The 18,280-nt window shown below is 25.5% G+C and overlaps 1 protein-coding gene across 1 annotated transcript; it reads left to right on the forward strand.

Moving 5' to 3' along the window:
- The first annotated feature begins 889 nt into the window (after positions 1–889).
- Positions 890–16,733, forward strand: LOC145843354 (deoxynucleotidyltransferase terminal-interacting protein 1-like). The gene is made up of 14 exons (XM_082950822.1): positions 890–1,042; positions 4,839–5,021; positions 6,558–6,638; positions 7,186–7,297; positions 8,050–8,168; positions 8,715–8,771; positions 9,009–9,104; positions 9,647–9,705; positions 10,310–10,370; positions 10,441–10,512; positions 10,701–10,753; positions 10,821–10,957; positions 11,237–11,285; positions 16,308–16,733. The coding sequence occupies exons 1-14, from the start codon at positions 908–910 to the stop codon at positions 16,540–16,542; spliced, it is 1,449 nt and encodes a 482-aa protein (XP_082806948.1). The 5' UTR covers positions 890–907; the 3' UTR covers positions 16,543–16,733.
- Positions 16,734–18,280: the final 1,547 nt, after the last annotated feature.

The raw sequence follows: 18,280 nt of genomic DNA on the forward strand, positions 1-18,280 counted from the left end.
ACTATAAATTTCGGAAGACTGATACCGGTTTCGTCCTTATTAGAACTCATCAGTCAGTCAGATCAGAACAGAACCGAAAAACCTGCAGTCATCAATCTACAAACAGTTTATCATGCTTTCACATTTTTTCAAGCTTCTACTTAGTTTTATTTATACCCTTATCCCTAACCCACCTTACCCAAACAAATTAAAAGTTAGTCAAAAAATAAAGTTTTAACAATTAAAATTAAAAAATAAAATGATTGGGAAGCAAAATGCTGACTCAGCAAATGACAAAAAAAAAAAGACTGACCTTTAATATACTAACCCATTAGATAACTACATAAATTTTACATAAATATATTTATAATGTTTTGAATTTGAGTAAATCTACACTAACCTTAAACAAGTTATACTATAAAAATAGATGTCTAAATTACACTAGAAATTATAAATTTTCCTTTCAGAATAATATTCAAAATTTTTTATTGTAAAGTTCATTTTGGTTGTAAAAAAATATTTTTTTTTATATAGAACTGCTAACAGTTGGTTTTATCGTATAAAAACTCTTTTTATTTCTTATAGCTTTTTAGTACAACCTGGCATCTACATTCACTTAGAATTGAATACTGAAGTCAAGCTTTTAAAAAAAGAGGTCTATTCTTAAGTAGTGTTTTTCTGTGCTCAGTAAAGCGCATAAAATTCCTTCATCTCTGACTATACTAAATTTCTTCACCAAACATTTTTCATTGTAATTAGTTATAAACAACTTAATTGGTAACTTTATATAACTTAACTAACAACAGTAGAAACGTAACATGATATTTAACAATTTATACCTTTTATTTTTGCTTTTATTTGCTTTTCAATAGTTAAATTTATACAAAAATATAAATTTAAACGAAGCTAATGAAATAAAAGTTTTTAAATGGATATAAAAGTTAATAAAAACGGATTTCTTAAACCAGTTGAAGTTACAATAATTAAGAAAGAAGATGACATAGATAAAGTAAAGTTATCTGATGATGAAAATGAAGATCACAAAGTAGATAAAGAATGTTGGGTATGTTTTTTATCAAGTATTTGTTACTGTTAGTAAATTCTAATGCAGAGTTTTTTTTTTTAAGGTAAAAAAACATCAGAACCCACTCTCCCCTCTGCAATGATAAAAGTTTTCTGAAGTTCAAGCGAGTGAACTGCCAAAAAATCCTTAAAAAATATTACAGAATTACCACAAAGTCTCTAAATGTTATTTCCTTATAAATTTAAGGTCTTTAAGGGCATAAAGGGGGGGGGGGGATCCGACCTTTTTTTTTACTAAAAATAACATTGGATCTTATATAAAAGCTTGAAGTACAAACTACAAGCCAGTTTTCATAGAGTTAAAAATCTAATATAACTTTTCAGATATTGCAACTTTTATAAAAAATTTCTGATAAAAACATATGAATCGCAAATTTTTAGTGTGAATTTTCTCAGAAGTTCTAATCACTAAAAATCTATTTTCTCCTTCATTTTATGAGTTAGAGACCTCAAACTTTCAGGAAATGTTCCTTTTATAGTTTAAAAGACTTTAAATGTTGGAACTAAAAAAGTATTAAAAAATGAAAACTTAAGTATGAAAAAACAAAAGAAATAGGTGTTTTTTTTTATATAAAAAAATTATTTTTTAAAATTAAAAAAAATCCTGTGTTCAATCTTTTTAAAATTAAATAATAGACTTACTGTGAAAATTTGAAGAAGAGAGCTTAAAAAATGAAGGATTAGATAGATTTTTTATAAAATGGTGTTTTTTCATGTTTTTAGTTTGTGCCTTCCATTAAGAACCTATTGAGGTCACTAACTTTGATCGCTTATATCTCAAAAATTACTTTTAATTTTTTCAAGGGGTTAAAAATTTCTGATAGCTCAGATAAAGCTCTATAAAATAAGATCAATTTGTAAAAATCAAGGTGGACCCCCCTATGCCCTTAAATATCTATAAACAAGGTTTCCATTTCAAAAGTTTTGTTTACTTAAATTTTAAGTTTCTGTGAGATGATAGTGTCAGGGTACTAATTACGCTGAAAACTCTTTAAACACTCTATTTTATATAAGGTTTATTAAAATATTCCATGCTATTTTTGACAAAGTTTATAAATCCTGAAAGCTATTAAGGGCATAGGGGGTAAGGCACTTTAAAAAAAATGTTAATCTAACCTTGTAAATGTAAAAGATCTTAAACTTAAAAAAAAGTTGCTTTTTACTTTTTCCTATAATAAACAGGGTGGCCACTAAACCTTGAATCCTGGAAAAACCTAGAATTTTAAAATTTTGGCGAAAAAAACCTGGAATTTGATTAAAAAAAATGTAAAAACCTGGAATTTTAAGTAATTTTTTACATGATACCTAGTAAAGTTTTGATTTGACACTAAAAATCTATCATAAAGATAAGTTTTTGGTCTTTAATTTTTTTTTTTAAGTAGCTTTACATTATCTTTTCAATGTTGATATACTATTTAACACATGTTTACTTTAAACTTAACTTTAAACTAAAAATAGACCCAAAAGTGCGTACTTTCAAAAACCTGAAAGAAATTTCTCAAAAACCAGTGGCCACCTTGAATTATAGTTAGTTTTGAGATATTAGGGGGAAAAGTCAGAGATTTCAATAGGAATTGTGTAAAGGCCAAATCAAAAAGGTAGAAAAAAACAATTTTGATAAAAAATCTATTTTCTCTTATAGTTTTTAAGCAATCTTTCTCAAACTTTATGAATTATGAATTTATTAAGTTAACTTTATTATAAATAATCCTATTGTAGGATTTTTTAAAGTCTAGAGTAATGATTAAATTTTTCTTAATAAAAAATGTTTTGTTTCTTTTTTGGGTCACAAAATTTTAGTATTTTAACTTTTACAATAGATTATTTTTTAATACAATGAAAGTTTTTTGAAAGTTTGAGGTCAATAGTTTCAAACTTGAAGTTAAAGATAAATTTTTAATTAATTTTAAATTTTTATATAAACTGACAATGAAGAAGTTATGGTCCAAATTTATATCAGAAACATTATACAAAAATGATTACATCTCAAAAATTAGCTTATTAATTAATTTATAGTTTATAGTTTAAGCTTTCATAGATAACACCCTCCTATTTCCAACTAATTCAAGGAAATTGTGTTTTAAATTTGTAAATATGCTTAATAATGTAGAAATGGTTTTGTATTTTAATATTTAACGCAGTTTTTGTTAAACATTAATTTTCAAAGTGTTTTCAATAAATATATTAAAAGTTGCCTCTGTTTTACTCTAAATCAAGTCAATTCAAACTAAATAAAATTAGCCTTAAAGTGTTTAAAAATAAGTTCAAAATTAAAGCTTTTTTACAAGTTTAAATAGGTATTTTCTCAAAAACACAAAGGCTTGAGTTAATTTTTACTCTAACTTTTGGAAAATGGTTATATTTAGTTGTTGGCAAAGCATTTATATCTACTACCAGTCATGTAAAAAATAGCTGTAGGAAGTTTAATATATTTTTTGAAATACTTATAATGTATTTTATAGAATATCTGTTTTACAATAGTGTATAGCAGTGGCGTCGCATGATCTTTTTGTTGGGGGGTACTGCAGATTGACATTATAAAATAAAAAAATCAAGTTTTTTCTGCTCAAGTTGCTTCTGCTCGAGTTTTTCCTGCTCGAGGTTCCCTTTGCTTGAGTTGCTCCTGCTCCAGTTGCCCCAGCTCAATTTGCTCCTGCTCGAGTTGCTCCTGCTCAAGTCTGTTCCTTCTTGAGTTGTTCCTGCTCGAGTTTATTTGTTCTCGAGTTTATTACTTCTCGACTTGATCCTGCTTGAGTATTCCCTCCTCGAGTTCAACTGGTCTTATTTTTCTTGCGTTGTAGTAAATTATACAACGATCATGATATAGTTCATATAGAGCTGCAAGTTCATGCAGCTCCATAATTCAACTTTTATACGTTTTTTTAGGATGCTGCTGACACAGATTGAGCTTACATTAACATTTTGAACATCAAATATAAAAATTTGAAAAAAAAAACTAATAAAGCAGGAAAATTAACGACATTCATGTACACATTTGGCTGTATTTTTTGTACAACTTCATGATAACATAACTTTCTTATTTTTAAGCTAATATAAAAAAAAATTATAATATTTTGAAGCTCAATTCCACAACTTTAAAATAAAGTTACTTTGACGTAATTTGGGATTGTACAGCTGAAGCAGGGGTCCATTTAAAGCAGCGTGTTTAGAGGCTTAAGCTCTAAAAAAAACATAATGTTTAATTTTTTTAAGTAGAGCTACAGCTCCAGATTTTAACCCCACCAATGCCCCTGGTGTATAGTATTAAAAATATAAGAGATTAATTTAGCAATATTTAAAAAAGTTTACTTCAAAATGTGGCTGATCCAAAACAGTTTATTAGAGAATTACTTAGTTTGTTTACACATTTAGATAGATAGTTAGTTAAATCAGCAACATTGGTTTTGTAAATTTGTTTTACTGTATTTATTTCTGACATTGTAAAGTTATTTAAAACTTAAAGAATCACAATAACTTTTATAGATTACCAAAACCTTATGAATTAAATTTGTTAATTTAAATAACAGTGCTCTTTTCTTAATGACTTTAGGATAAGATAAATATTTATTACTTGATTAAAAAAAATGTCAGTCAACAATGTTTAACTGTATAAATCTTATAACTTTAGAGTATTAACTTACTTTTAACTAAAATTAGCTGCATAGCTTGTTTTTTACAAATATGAAGTAGCAATATGATTTTTTTATCTTGAAACAAAATATTGTTTGGAAGTTTTTTAAAACAGCTTTAGATTTTATTCTAATTTAATTTAACAGCTGGATATTGGATATAACACATTGATGCTAGATGAAAACATTAACTTGGTGCGAACTCATAATCATCTAGGTTATGCACCTATGGAAAGAGCCAACCCATCAGCTTGTATGGATAGTTTGAGGAAGGTCTTGCAGGATGATATTAACGTAGATTGTTTTCATGCTATGCGTGGTATTTACAAGGTTGTTTATTATTAAATAATTAAACAGTTTAATATTTGTATTTATTTAATACAAGCTCAAAACAAAAAAATCTGTTATGTTTTTATTGTCTGTATATGAATAATTTATTGTGCAGATTAAAGGCACAACTTTATATTCTATAAATTTAATTAAAAAAAAAATTATTATTGTGATTATTGAAGCACTGTGTATGTTGAGAAACAATAAGTGTGAAAATTGTACATTGTTAATTAATAAAGACATAGAAATGTTGTTACATAATTATAGGCACGCAAGGTTTTTTTTTCTATTTCTATAGTATTAAATTTAAAGGCACTTTTTTGTAAAGCACTTTTATACATTTTGACCTCATTTTAAATATCTAAAATATAGCTAAGAAGCTAGTTTTTAAGATATGTGCAGAACCAGAAAGTTCAAAAGGTTCCTTTTAAAAGGGCCTAATTAAAATTAAAAACAACTATTTCACTAAAAACCTGTCTACAGTTTTTAGTCAATCCTATGTAAACCTTTTCAGTCTTATCTTTTAGTTGACGGTATTGTATTTTAGAGTTTTTTAAATAAACTTTTTTTTTTTTGGTTTCAATATGCTCTGCTTTTTAAAATTGTTTTAATTGGACTTTTTCTTAGAACCCAAGTAACATTTTCTCAAAATTTTAGGTCAGTTGCTTAAAAATTTAAAATGGATGATAACTTTTTAGTGAGTTTTTTAGTTTTAAGTAAACTGACAATAAAAATAATGGATCCATATGTCTGTATTGGAGACTTATACAAAAATTACTATATCTCAATAGTTAATTTAAATCTTTTGTTCTAAAAATTGATGATTTTTAATTTATATTTTAAGTGTTCGTATAAAAGCCAATATTAATAAGAAAAAACCGTTACACTCTATGCCCATAAAAAATAATAAAAAGGTATGTCCATATTTTACTACATTAATAGTTTTTAAAATTCAATTTTCAAAATTTTTGTACTTTCACTCAGATGTTTCTATATTTACTTATTTAAAAAAATTCAATAAAAAAAATTATTCATACGCAATTTAGTAGTTTTTATTTTATAACCTTTACCTTATTTATATCAACTATTTTTTCTATAAATGTTTTAAAATAATTTACACATTTAGATAGATAAAAAATATATAAAACGTTTGAATAACAAGTGGAAAGTGTAATGTACTAAAATGAGCGAAATTGCGAGAAAGCAGTATCAGTAAATGATTATCTATTTATTTTGTTTTTTTTTGTTGAAATGGTAAATTAAGTAAGGTGTAACTAAGATAATTATAAACATTTCAATCTATATAATATGTGTATTCTCTATCTTTATATCTTATGTTGATTTTGAATCTTATGCTTACCTACCAATTTTTTCCTCATTAAGTTATAAAAATGATTTTTTGCAAACTATATCAATCGATAAATTGTCGTACTAAAGTTTTTAATTGGTGTATTAATTAAACACTTTAACACATCTGTTTAATTAGTGTACTGTGGACAAATCTTAAGATTTATTTTAATATTTTTTTATTAACAGGACGTTAAAGAAACATCTATTACTATCAAGGATAATTTTCTTAGAAAGCCTTTTGTCAAAGAAGTCAACCCTCTAGAACTAGTAAGGAGGTTTTGTTGATTTTCCTACAAACAATAACTCTTTTTTATTGTAATTGATTTAAAGTTAAAATTAAATTATGGTAGTTTAAATAATTCTAAAAGATTTTTTTTTGTTTAATATTTTACTAAAATGTATCTTTATGACAATAAATTATATGTATACAAAACTAAAATTATTATGTAATAAAAAAAAAAATGTTTTCTTTTTTATAATCAAACTATAAAAGTTCTTAAATAATTTTTAAATCGAATTTGTTTATTAAGTTTACTTCAAGTGTTTGTCATATGTTTACTGATTGGAGTAAAATAAAGATTGAACTTTAAAACTAAAAAAAAACTCAATTTAAAACTATATGAAAATGACTTATCAGCTAAAAAATAGGTTTTAAAATATTTTAGATTCTTAAAAAAATTCTTAATTAGATTTAATTGTTGTTGTGTTCACATTATAAACTAATACTACTGAAGTAAATGGTTTGTTTTTAATTTAGAATTTTTAATAACTTTCTTAAAAAAAGGACTTATTGATACTAATAAATATTTTAAAGCAATGTGAGTTCTGGAGTGAAGCTTGGGATGAAGCCAAGAAGTTTTTTATGAAAAAACTGTTAAAAGGAAAAGAGCATCTTGTTTCAAGAAACTATATTGAGAATAATACGGGTAATTTTTATTAATGGGTAATAAAAGTAAATCGTTCTGCTTTGCCTACTTAGAGTATGTTAACTAGTTGTAGAATTTGGTAATAAAAAGTTAAATTTCAATGAATAAGTTATACTAATAAAAATAAATTAAAAACAAGCTCTGTTTAAAATTAAAGGTCAAGGTCTAAAGATAAATAAGTTTTTATGTATTTATTAGCCTTAGTAACGAATGACAAGGATATCAAGTTTCAATTGTTTCTAGAACTTTAGTTGAATGTGTTTACTCGATTGGTTAAAACATGCTTACATGTTAATTATTTAGAGAAATTTAATATTTTATAATTATAAACTATACTGAAGCTATGAATTTGTCTTTTTATTTAGAACACACCACATATATAATAAATACAATGTAATAAAATACTGAGAAAAATAACATGATTATTACTAAAGATTATCGAAATTAATAAGTGTTGACAAAAGGAGAATTTAACGAAAAATAATTCATTAATAAATTTTTTTATAATAAACTATGTTATTATTTACTAGAATATATGTATTTGGCTATAATATTTTGAATTTAAAATAAAAACGAAACATAAGTTTAGACTTAATAAGAAAAAGAAATGTAACTGTATATAAAAACCTCGAATGTTTAAATTTTTATGTAGACTTTTGCTAATGTATTGTATATTTCTGTTATACTGAAAATAAATATCATTAAAAAACAATAAAGTTGTTTGTGATTTAAATATTGTTGTATTTTTTAAGTACTGCTGACACCTGTCCCACAACAAACATATCAACCAACTACTTCAGTGCTTGGCAAACATCAGCTTTATTCTCACCAGAACAACTCACCAATGATCTCTTCAGATATTGTCAATAAAGTGATTGCGTTTCATGTTATGCTTTTTTTACACGTTTTGTATAACATCAAAATTAAACCTTGGATATCTATAGAACAGTTAAAAAAAGAATAAGTTATTGTAAAAATATTTTTCTTTAAAGCAGGAATTGACAAAGTTTATAAAAACGGGCCGAGTTAACTAGCCAAGATATTTTGCGGTACTGAATTGATAGGAAAAAGTATATTTTAACCAATGTCAATTAAATTTTTATAAATTTTTTTTTAGTTGTAAGGTTGTTAAATAAGAACCCCTGTTTACTCATAGATAAATTAAAAACACATTTGTAAAGCATCAATATAACAAAATGTAAACAAAATTAGTTTTCACAACTTTTTTAAAACTAAAATATACGTTGTGTGTCGGATATTCCTGGTTAACGATCTGAATTAGACCTTCAAGCCATAGTTTTCGATCTCTGCTCTAAAGAATGTAGAAATTTAATTTTAATTTTGGCTTAATTCTTAGAAGTATAAAACTGTTTGTAGTAACTTCCATAAAAATGTAACACTCAAAATGATTTTTCAGAGAGTAAAAATGGTTGCTGATCAGTCATCCCCAAGAAGAAGTCCTTCGCCAGCTAGAGTTTGTTTTTATTTTATATTTAACTCTTGTCTTATCATGCTATTTTATAATTTTTAACTAAGATTTTATATTAGTAAAGTAATTTAAACAAAACTTGATTATGTAGAATATTACAATTTACAACTTTGCTGCATAACAAAACTCAAGGATTAAGTTTGAGCATTAATATATGTTTAAGTTTAATTACTTATGATAAAAAATTGATTACTTATTATTATAAAAAATTAAATGCATTAGAAAAAAGCCAGCAGACAAGGAACTCCAAATCAACCAAAGCAACATGGAAGTCAATATAAACCACTAAAAGCTGATGCTAAAAAGAAAATTCAGGAAGTTTGTAAATTTAATTGTTGTATATGAAAAAATACTTTTGTCACTAAAGTTAGAAGCTGTTTGGTATAAACATAATTTATTTATATCTAAAAAGTCTTTCATTTAAATATACCTATCTAAGAGTGTTATTTTTTTCGGAAAATAAGTTTGTAAGAAGATAATGATTTTAATAAAGTTGTATTACTGGGTCAAATAAATAAAGCTTAATAAAAGTGACAATTAACAAAAAACTATATGCATTGCGTTTGAAACTTTTCATATACATAAAACTATCATAAATTTAAAAATGGTTTATAGAATTTATATTAACTTAAAAAAAAGGCTTATTTACATATTAAAAAACATAAAGCTCAATTGATTTGTAATTTTTCAGCTATCTACTCTTATGCTATGTTTTTTATACAGAAAAACGATTTTTATTATTATTAAAACTACTGTTATTATTCGATTTATTTGATTTGTTGATTTCTTGCTTTCTATTCGGAAAATTGATAAAACTAAAACTAAAAAGTTTACATAACATTTGAATTACTTTATTTTAGTGGAATCCAGACGCTCTAACTTCAGAAACTGACTTTGTAATGGGAACAAAAGCTAACAAGTTTGTTTTGTTCAATTATAAAGAGGTTTAATAATGTTCATTTTACTATTATCTTAATTTTTAGAAAATGATATAATCTACCAGAGGTTTTTTTATTTAATTATAAAGTATTTACATATTGCAATTTTAATAATTTTAATTTTATGCAAGGTAAAAACTAAAAATAAAGATAACATGTAAAGTATTACTTTAACAACGTCTGTATTATTTTACTGTCTCTCTTTTATAAACCTCTATTTTGATCAGGAATAGATTAGTATAATAGTAAAAATGTGCATTTTTAAAAGAAAATTAATATTTGTGCTACAAAATTTTTTTTTTTTGAACTTTATAGAAATTAGGAATATCTAAACATTTTACAAATATTTGAAAACAGTTTAGGTCACTAACGTAAACAATTAGTAATATATAATTGTTAATGATTTTCAAAGGAAATTTATCAAATTGTTTATATAAGCACTGAAAATAAAACAAGTTAGTTTTAATCAACTATAATAAGTTACTATAGATATTGTTTTTTATACGATTTAGAGACTAGCTATAGTTTTTTGCAATGTGTGTAAAAACTTTTAATGCTATCAAATACAAAAAAAAAATACCGCAGAGCTCTTGGACTTGGAGCTACACGTGGTCGAATTTATATGAAGCATCCGGAGCTGTTTAAGGTTTATTTAAATAACAACTAGTTGTAATTTTTTTGTATACTAAGCTTTTCTAAAACCTTTATATTTACAGTACAGTGGAGACCACGAAGACAAGAAGTGGATGGTTGCCAACCAGTGCATGACTGCAACAGGTGGAAAGAATGTAAGTTTTTATTGTAGTAAGATGTTTTAGTAATATTGTTTTGAATTTTCTAAATACATATAGCACAAATATTTATTCGTTATGCTATCACTGAAAAAATCTCTAATTCAAAAGATAATTGTTATTTTTGATTTTATTTTTTGGAAAAAGTATTTTAAATTTTTGCATAAGTAAATTAATTTTCACAGACCTTTATCATGATTGCTGAAGAAGTCACCAAATTGTATAATCGTGAGTACAAGTTAGTGCACATATAAGTACAAACATTATGCTGTTGTGATTGCCTTATAACTTTCTTCTGTTTTCAGGGACTGCCAGGGTACAAATCCGAACGAGCTGATATTTTTTAAGCTACCCGAATTTGTGCTGAGAAAAATGAGAAGTGCAATGCGCTATGATAAGATGCTCAGGCAACACAACCAACCACCAACAGGAAGACCACCTAGTATGTAAATGTTAAATTTAACGTTTCTAAAATAAACCGAAAGTTTTAAGTATTAAATAATCTTTAGCTTGTGTTGTTAATTGAAAAAATATATTTTGTTGAGAAAGCCAAAATTAATTTAATCCTATGCCCAGGGACTAAAGACTTATTTTATATTTTAAAGCATGGTAGTAATCTATGATTATGATCTAACCGTTTTTAATAAAGATTACGATAAATAAGAGTTACCCACTTTAAAGATTCTACAACCAATTAAAATTTACCTCGTATTTATTACAGAAGGCTGTGAAAGTTTGGCCCCACAATTTGGCCAGAAAAAAAATAAAGCGTGAGTTAAAAAATTGAAATTATAGATATTCAGCATTTTAGTTATACAATGCACTGCAAGGTGTTTCTTTGGTTACACCATACCAGAGTTGTATTTATTATTTGTTATTTTAAGTTTATTAAAAATTTTGATTTTATAGCATTGAGTTAAATTACTTCTTTTTTTTTTTACAACTTAACTGAATTAGTTCTCTCTTTTTTTAAATTTCATAATGACAACCTTAATGTGCTTTACATATGCTCTATTTAAAACGGTTTAATTTTCGTTATTTTGGTTTAGTGTAGCCTGGTAACTAAATTCAATACGTTTTTTGTTTAAGTATTTTTTACTTCATTTAGTAATATAATATGTTTGGTAGTACTTAATGATTTTCCATATGTTATTTTAGTATTTTTTTTACGATGTTTGCCACTTATACCATTTAATGTTTTTATTATGATGTGCAAATAAGTTTTTCAACAAAAATTTAAAATGTTTGTTTAATAGTTAAATAATTAAAGTTCACAACATTTCTCTGTGATATAACAAACACAGTTCTACAGAGTTTTGAAGTAGTTATTAGTACTTCAAAAAAAATTCATTTAAAAAATGTAATAGAATTTGTAGTGATACTAAAGCTCTATGGATGATTAAAACTTTATAATTTTTTATCTTTCATATAATCATCCTTGTAGAATATTACAGTTTTTATTTTATTTAATTTAAAAATATTAGGAATATTAAAAAAATAGTCAAAATTTAGTCTATTTATCAATTTAATTATTTTTTTCAATAATAAATTTGGTGTAACTGTTCACCGATATACCTATTTAGCATTTCTATAATTATAGTTTTCTACATAAGTGTATTTTAGATCGCATAATTACTAAAAACGTATTTTTTTACTTATAATAATCTTTGCTTAAACTGTTAGAAAAATCTTTGTTTATTTTTTTATCACGACTAAAACAATAAATTTTGATGTTCACCGAAAATCTCTCAACATAGGTTTTCAGTAGTACTTTAACATCGTTTCTTTGTAGTACTCATCATTAGCTATAAGATATGAAACTTTTTAGTCTTCAGTGCAGGTTATTTTTGCGTATGCAGATTCTTGGCTAACATATTCCTCGGCTGTGACCAATTAAGATTTTTAAACCAGGTTTTTATTTCATAACAACTCAATCTGCAAGAAGTTTTCATATTCTATGCATGTTTATAAAAGTTTACTTACACTTTTTGCTACCTTTTTTTGATTCGGTAAAATTTATTATCTTTAGTTTTTCAGAGTTGTATAAAATTTATTGTGTTAACTGGAAAACTTACATTGGAATCATATTAAAACCATCGAACTACTTTTAAATAAAACTGCTGCTGTTTTATTACAATTTAATTATTATTATATTGTTTAGTGTAAATAGTGTTGTACTCAAGCATCAAAACTTAGCCACTTAAACAGGACACACAGTGAGAAAAATAAAATACATTTATATTCAACAAAAGTAAACAAAATATTAAACGAAGTTAGATTTATTAAAAACTCATTAATAAGTTTAAACTTAATTCTTGACATAAAATGCGATATTTTTGTATTGTTTTTGTGGAAAGTTACTGAATTTTACTGATATCTATACGTTTTTAAGTTAAATCATTTTAGTTTTAAGCGAAAATATTCCACCCTCTCACACGATACCACATCCTGTGGTAACTTGTTCCACATAGTCTTTGCTCTGTGAAAAATGATCCAAGCCACTGACCGTTGTTAAAATTGTGTTTACATTTTATTTTTCTCTTATTTCCTTTTAACTGATATTTATTATGGGAAAAACTGAAAATTGTCTGATAAAAGCCTTATAGTTGCCATTAATAATTTTTAGAGCGTAAATAAATCAAATTCCCATCTTCTATATTCTAGAGATTTCAATCCAAGTTTAACCAATCTATCATTATACAATGTATTGGATATCTTACAACGACTACATATCAAACGGGTAAAATTTCTTTGCACAGACTCAACTTTGTTAATGTATTTTTTTAAATAGGGTAACCAAATTTGTGTATTGTGTTCAACCTAGGATGAGCGTATATTTTAAATGGTTTTGTAAGAATAGTAGCTGAATAAGTTTTTAAACTTTTTGATATTTGATAGGATGAAACTTGTACAACATTATATAAATTTTTAATGTGTTCGTTCCATTTTAAATTTTCAGAGATATACATTTTTAAAACCTCAAAAACTTTTTAACTGTTGGTATCTTAGTGTTATTGATTAAAAGGTTAATCGGGTCTAACAGTTTGTTTTTCTTAATTATTAGAATTTTACATTTTTTAGGATTTAAATCGAGTTTTCTTGTTTTTAGTCATTTGTAGATATCATCTAGAGTAGATTTTAAAGAAATATTTGTCTCACTAAATTTTTGTATCGTCTGCAGTCTGCAATCTCCCAGTTAAAAAAATTATTGAACCACTTCACTAAGGATTTATGTAGTCCATACTGACTCAATATTCTTAATAATCGTTAGTGTGATACTAAATCGAAAGCTTTTTTAATATTTGTGTAAACTACTTCAATACATTTGTTTTTGAGGTAAGGAATGAATCTATGAATGTAAGCATGTTAATAGTTGAATGCTTGACGAGCGGTTAGGGGCAAAACCAATTTGTTTATCAGATAGTAAATTATAGGCAAGAAGAGTTTTTATAGATATAATGTTCAAAAATTCGAGAAAAGCCACTAGTTAAAGATATTGGCTTATAGTTTAACGCGTTGTGTTTGTTACCTTTCTTATAGACTGGAATGAAAAAAGACATTTTTCATTGTTGTGGTACTTCAGCTAGTTCTTTAGATCAGTTGAAAATCAATGAAAGTGAAAAATACTGATGGAATTGCATGCTTAATAAAATAGTGCGAGATATTTTCTGGGGTTCTAATGATTTTATCTTTTCGGTGGTTAATTAAATTTTAATGTCTTCATAAGTTATAAAAAAGCTTTGCATTTTACAATTTTTTGAGCTAGTTTAAAACTTAGGTGGTTATCATCTTTTTAAAATATTTTTTGAAAACTTTTGTTGAAAAGTGAGGCTATTTAAAAATCTGAGGTTACTGTTTTATCTTTATCATTGTCATATAAAAGGGGTATTGCAGTAATTAATTTAAGTTTAGATTTTACTTAATTATAAAACTTTTTTAAATTTGGGTTTTTGCAGAATTGTTCTTCATATTCAAAATTGTAATTTATAACGGCTAATTGATATTCATCTGACTTATATTTATAATCTTTAGAAAATGATTTATTTGTCTTATTTTTTTGTACAGAATAAGTTTTTCTTTTAATAATTTTTTAATGTTACATGGTTATTTCTTACTTTTGTTGTTTTTAGAATAAGGTGTAAAACGTTTAATTGAAGTTTGAATCGAATTGGTCATAAAAATGTTGGAGATTTTTTGACTCGTTAAATAATGAGGTCCAACTATTTTTGACAAGTAATTATTGTTGTTTTCAAAATCTGCCTTTTTAAAACCATATGAATCTTTTTTAGAATTGATAATCCTTTGACTCTTAATTTTAGTTTCAAATGGTATCAAGTTATGGTCACACGTATTTGTTAATGGAAAATTTATTGAATGAGATATTATTTTATCTAGACCAAAATAAGAGGTCAAGTATGTTGCAGTTTTTATGATTTGGACTTTCGATTACCTGAGTTAAAAAATTATCCGTGTAAAAATCAAGAAAACATTCATGGGATTCATTATAGTCTGCGCTAGGAATTGTCCAATCTATGTTTGGCAGATTAAAATCCTCAAGAGCATAAAAAGAATAGTCATTGGGAAAAAAAAATTGAATTATTTTAATTACTTTTTTAACAGACAGTGCATACTTTGCAGACAGTGGGGAAGGTAAACACAGAAAAATCTTGTTTTTAGTTTTTAAAAAATTACGTCTATACATATGTATTGAAAATTTGTGTTGTTAATAGAGATTAAATCTTTTTTAACTTTATATACTTTAAGGGAGTTTCTGCAAGGGACAGCAACACCTCCACCCCTACTTCTCCTATCGTTACGGATTATAACATAATTAAAGGGACAGATTATATCATCGTTGACTTTAGGAGTCAACCAAGTTTCTGTAAGAAAAAATAAATCGATGTTATTCATGTACAAATAATTCTCTAAAAAATCAACTTTATTCAAAAAACAGATCTTATAATAGTGTTTTCAATTCTTAAATGTATACTGTTACAATTATTATGTCTATTAAAAGAAAACCTGTTATGGTTAATACTAAATTTATCAGAAAATTTTAAATGATTAGAAGTGTTTAAAGTTGTTGACTCACAGATTGACTCACAGTTTTTGCTATTAATCCCAGAGCTCCTGGAAGTTAAAACGAAACAGCTGTCTAGATGATTCCACAATTTTATTGTTCTTGATTATGTATTTCACGTTTCAGTTATTCTGGTCTGCTATGACCTGTCTCAATTTAACTTCCTTTCTCAATATTCTGAATGATTCAAGTTCTAAGATAGTTCTATCAGGGTTGATATAAATATTTGTTTCTATTCAGTTATTCATAACTTTCAGATTTCTCACTTTTAACAGTCTGTGTTTACAGACTACATCAATAAGCTTGATTATGATCGGTCTATTTTTGTCCTTTGTGATTTTAACTACACGATATAGTGATTTTAACTCCTGTTTTTTAACTTTGTTTTCTCCTAGAACTTTTTGGATATTTTGCAAGTCATTTTTAGAGTTTTCAAGGGATCTAGTGGTTGAATTTCTCCACTAAGGGATGTTAAATACAATTGCATTTAGTGCATTCTTTTCTTTTAACTTTTGCTCGTTTTCTGCTTCAATTTTTCTGGCAAGTACACTTAATTTGGTATTGATATTGGTAAAAATGTCTTTTGGTTTGATTGTTTCCATTGCATCAGCATATGTAGAAAATTTTGATTCAAATCTTTCAAACAAAATAAGTGATTTAATTTAAGTTTAACTGTTATTGTTTATAATTGTGCTAATATATGTTTATATAGGCAGCGTCACCAACAGATGACTTCATCAGTGCGTGTTCACCAACAAACAGCAAACTCAGCTGGTATCACGTACCAGCAGCAACATCAGTACCGCCATCAGCAATCCCCTAACGTGCAACTACAGCAGTATCAGATGTCGCAGCAACCTGGTGGCCACCAGATGGCACAGCAGAGTGGTCAACCTGCTCAATTTCAGTTTCACCAGGATATGAATAAGATGGATTACAACAATTAGAAAAATTCAAGCATTTTGTTTGTACCAACACTTAATTATATAACTTACTAGTGTATTTATATACTAATAATGAGATAATGTTCTTCTTAAAAACTTACGAAATTTAAAAAATAGTATAGTTATTCTAGGCTTAAAATTAGAATTAAAAATGATCTGCCATTAATATTTTAGTAAATACGTATAATTAAAATCTAGACAACATTTCAAGTTTAATTTGTTTAGTTCTTTCTTTTTTACTTAATTAGAATTTTATGTAAATATATTTAGATTTGAAAAAAAAACGTTACTGTTATATAAATGTTTGAAAACTAGATAAGATTTAGACTTTATTGGATTAGTTTTTAAAATAATTGTTTGTTATAACTCAAAATGCGTTTTTTTTAATTTTTACATTTCTCTTGATTTCTCCTCAATATTTAAATAAAAATATCATTCTGTTTATTCAGTGGTACTTCACTAAAATTTATTTACTTGTTTATTAGACTTATAGACATTTAAAATTTTGAATTCATGAAAATATTTTTAGTCTTTAATGATAAAATATGACATTTATTTGTGATGTTAACAATTAAATCGTTATAAGCTTATTTAAATTTTTCGTTTTAATATTGTGCTTTGTAAAAATGTCAAATGATTAGCGAAATAGTTAAGTTAAGAAATCTTATATTACAAGTTAAAGTTGTTAAGACTAATAAATAATAACTTTTAACAGTAATGAAAATTGTATATATATCAAAAATTTTGTTTCATTTGTATGAACTCAAGTATAGTATAGTTAGACAACAATAGACTTTTCAGTATTATTTTAGATAAGTAAAACTAAAGTTTTAAGTATTATTGAAGAACATAAGTATTTTTTTAATGACTAATAATATTAACTATCGAATGAATTTTCTCAGTAGTTAGTTATCTTTATCAGTAGTTTATGTATCTAAAAAATACATAAAACAACAAAATTCAATGTTAATTAACTTTATAATGTTAAGTTAACTACAAATAATAAAAATAAACATTAAAAGACGCCTGCCAGAATTAGGTAAATGTAAGCAAAGCTATTTTTAGTTTAATTTTTTACCCTGATTACTCTTTAGGTAATTTATAATAAGCGAAGAATATAATAAATTGTTTGTAGTAAATTGCTATTTAGTAAGCTTGTTAAGACACATAAGGTGGCAAAAGTTATAACTTCTGTAAAATTGTTAATCTATAGTCTTGATTTATAAGACATACATTTACATAATAATTACTGATTAATCACACTATTTAGTAATTAATAACGATAACATAGGTTATGTAGTCGGCAAACTGTGTCCGGCTAAGCAAAAATTTTGATCCGCGACATGTTTTAAAAAGCAACTAATGCAGCTAAAAAATTTTAAGCTTTATAAAATAAAGGCTAATTAATGTGAACTTTTTTTTTGCTTATGAGTAGAGTGGTGTCTTTTTATATTTAACTTTATACAGATTAATCTTAAGTTAATATTTTTTTAATTTTAAAGTGAATTTTTGCAAAAATACTGTGGTCGCCTAGAATGTTTCCAGTGGGTTTTTTATAGAAGGTTTCCGACCCCTTAATTTTTGTATTTGATCATTTCTGCCTTGTAGTTGTTTTTTACAATAGTTTTCAAAATCCTTAACTTTATTAGTTTTCATAAAAATAACTATAGCATAGTTTTTTCTTAGACTCAAGTATTACTAAACCATTTCATTCATACTTTAATCTTTAAACAACTTAACT

This window comes from Thalia democratica, chromosome 1 (assembly GCF_965202585.1).
Source record: "Thalia democratica chromosome 1, ktThaDemo2.hap1.1, whole genome shotgun sequence".
In the NCBI taxonomy this organism is placed as follows: Eukaryota; Metazoa; Chordata; class Thaliacea; order Salpida; family Salpidae; genus Thalia; species Thalia democratica.

What these genes read in the sequence shown, in the direction of transcription:
- LOC145843354 (XM_082950822.1), top strand. Translation starts at nt 908, where the DNA reads ATGGATATAAAAGTTAATAAAAACGGATTTCTTAAACCAGTTGAAGTT. An exon ending in AAGTAGATAAAGAATGTTGG is followed by an intron (nt 1,043 to 4,838) that starts GTATGTTTTTTA and finishes TTAATTTAACAG; the next exon opens with CTGGATATTGGATATAACAC. An exon ending in CTATATTGAGAATAATACGG is followed by an intron (nt 7,298 to 8,049) that starts GTAATTTTTATT and finishes GTATTTTTTAAG; the next exon opens with TACTGCTGACACCTGTCCCA.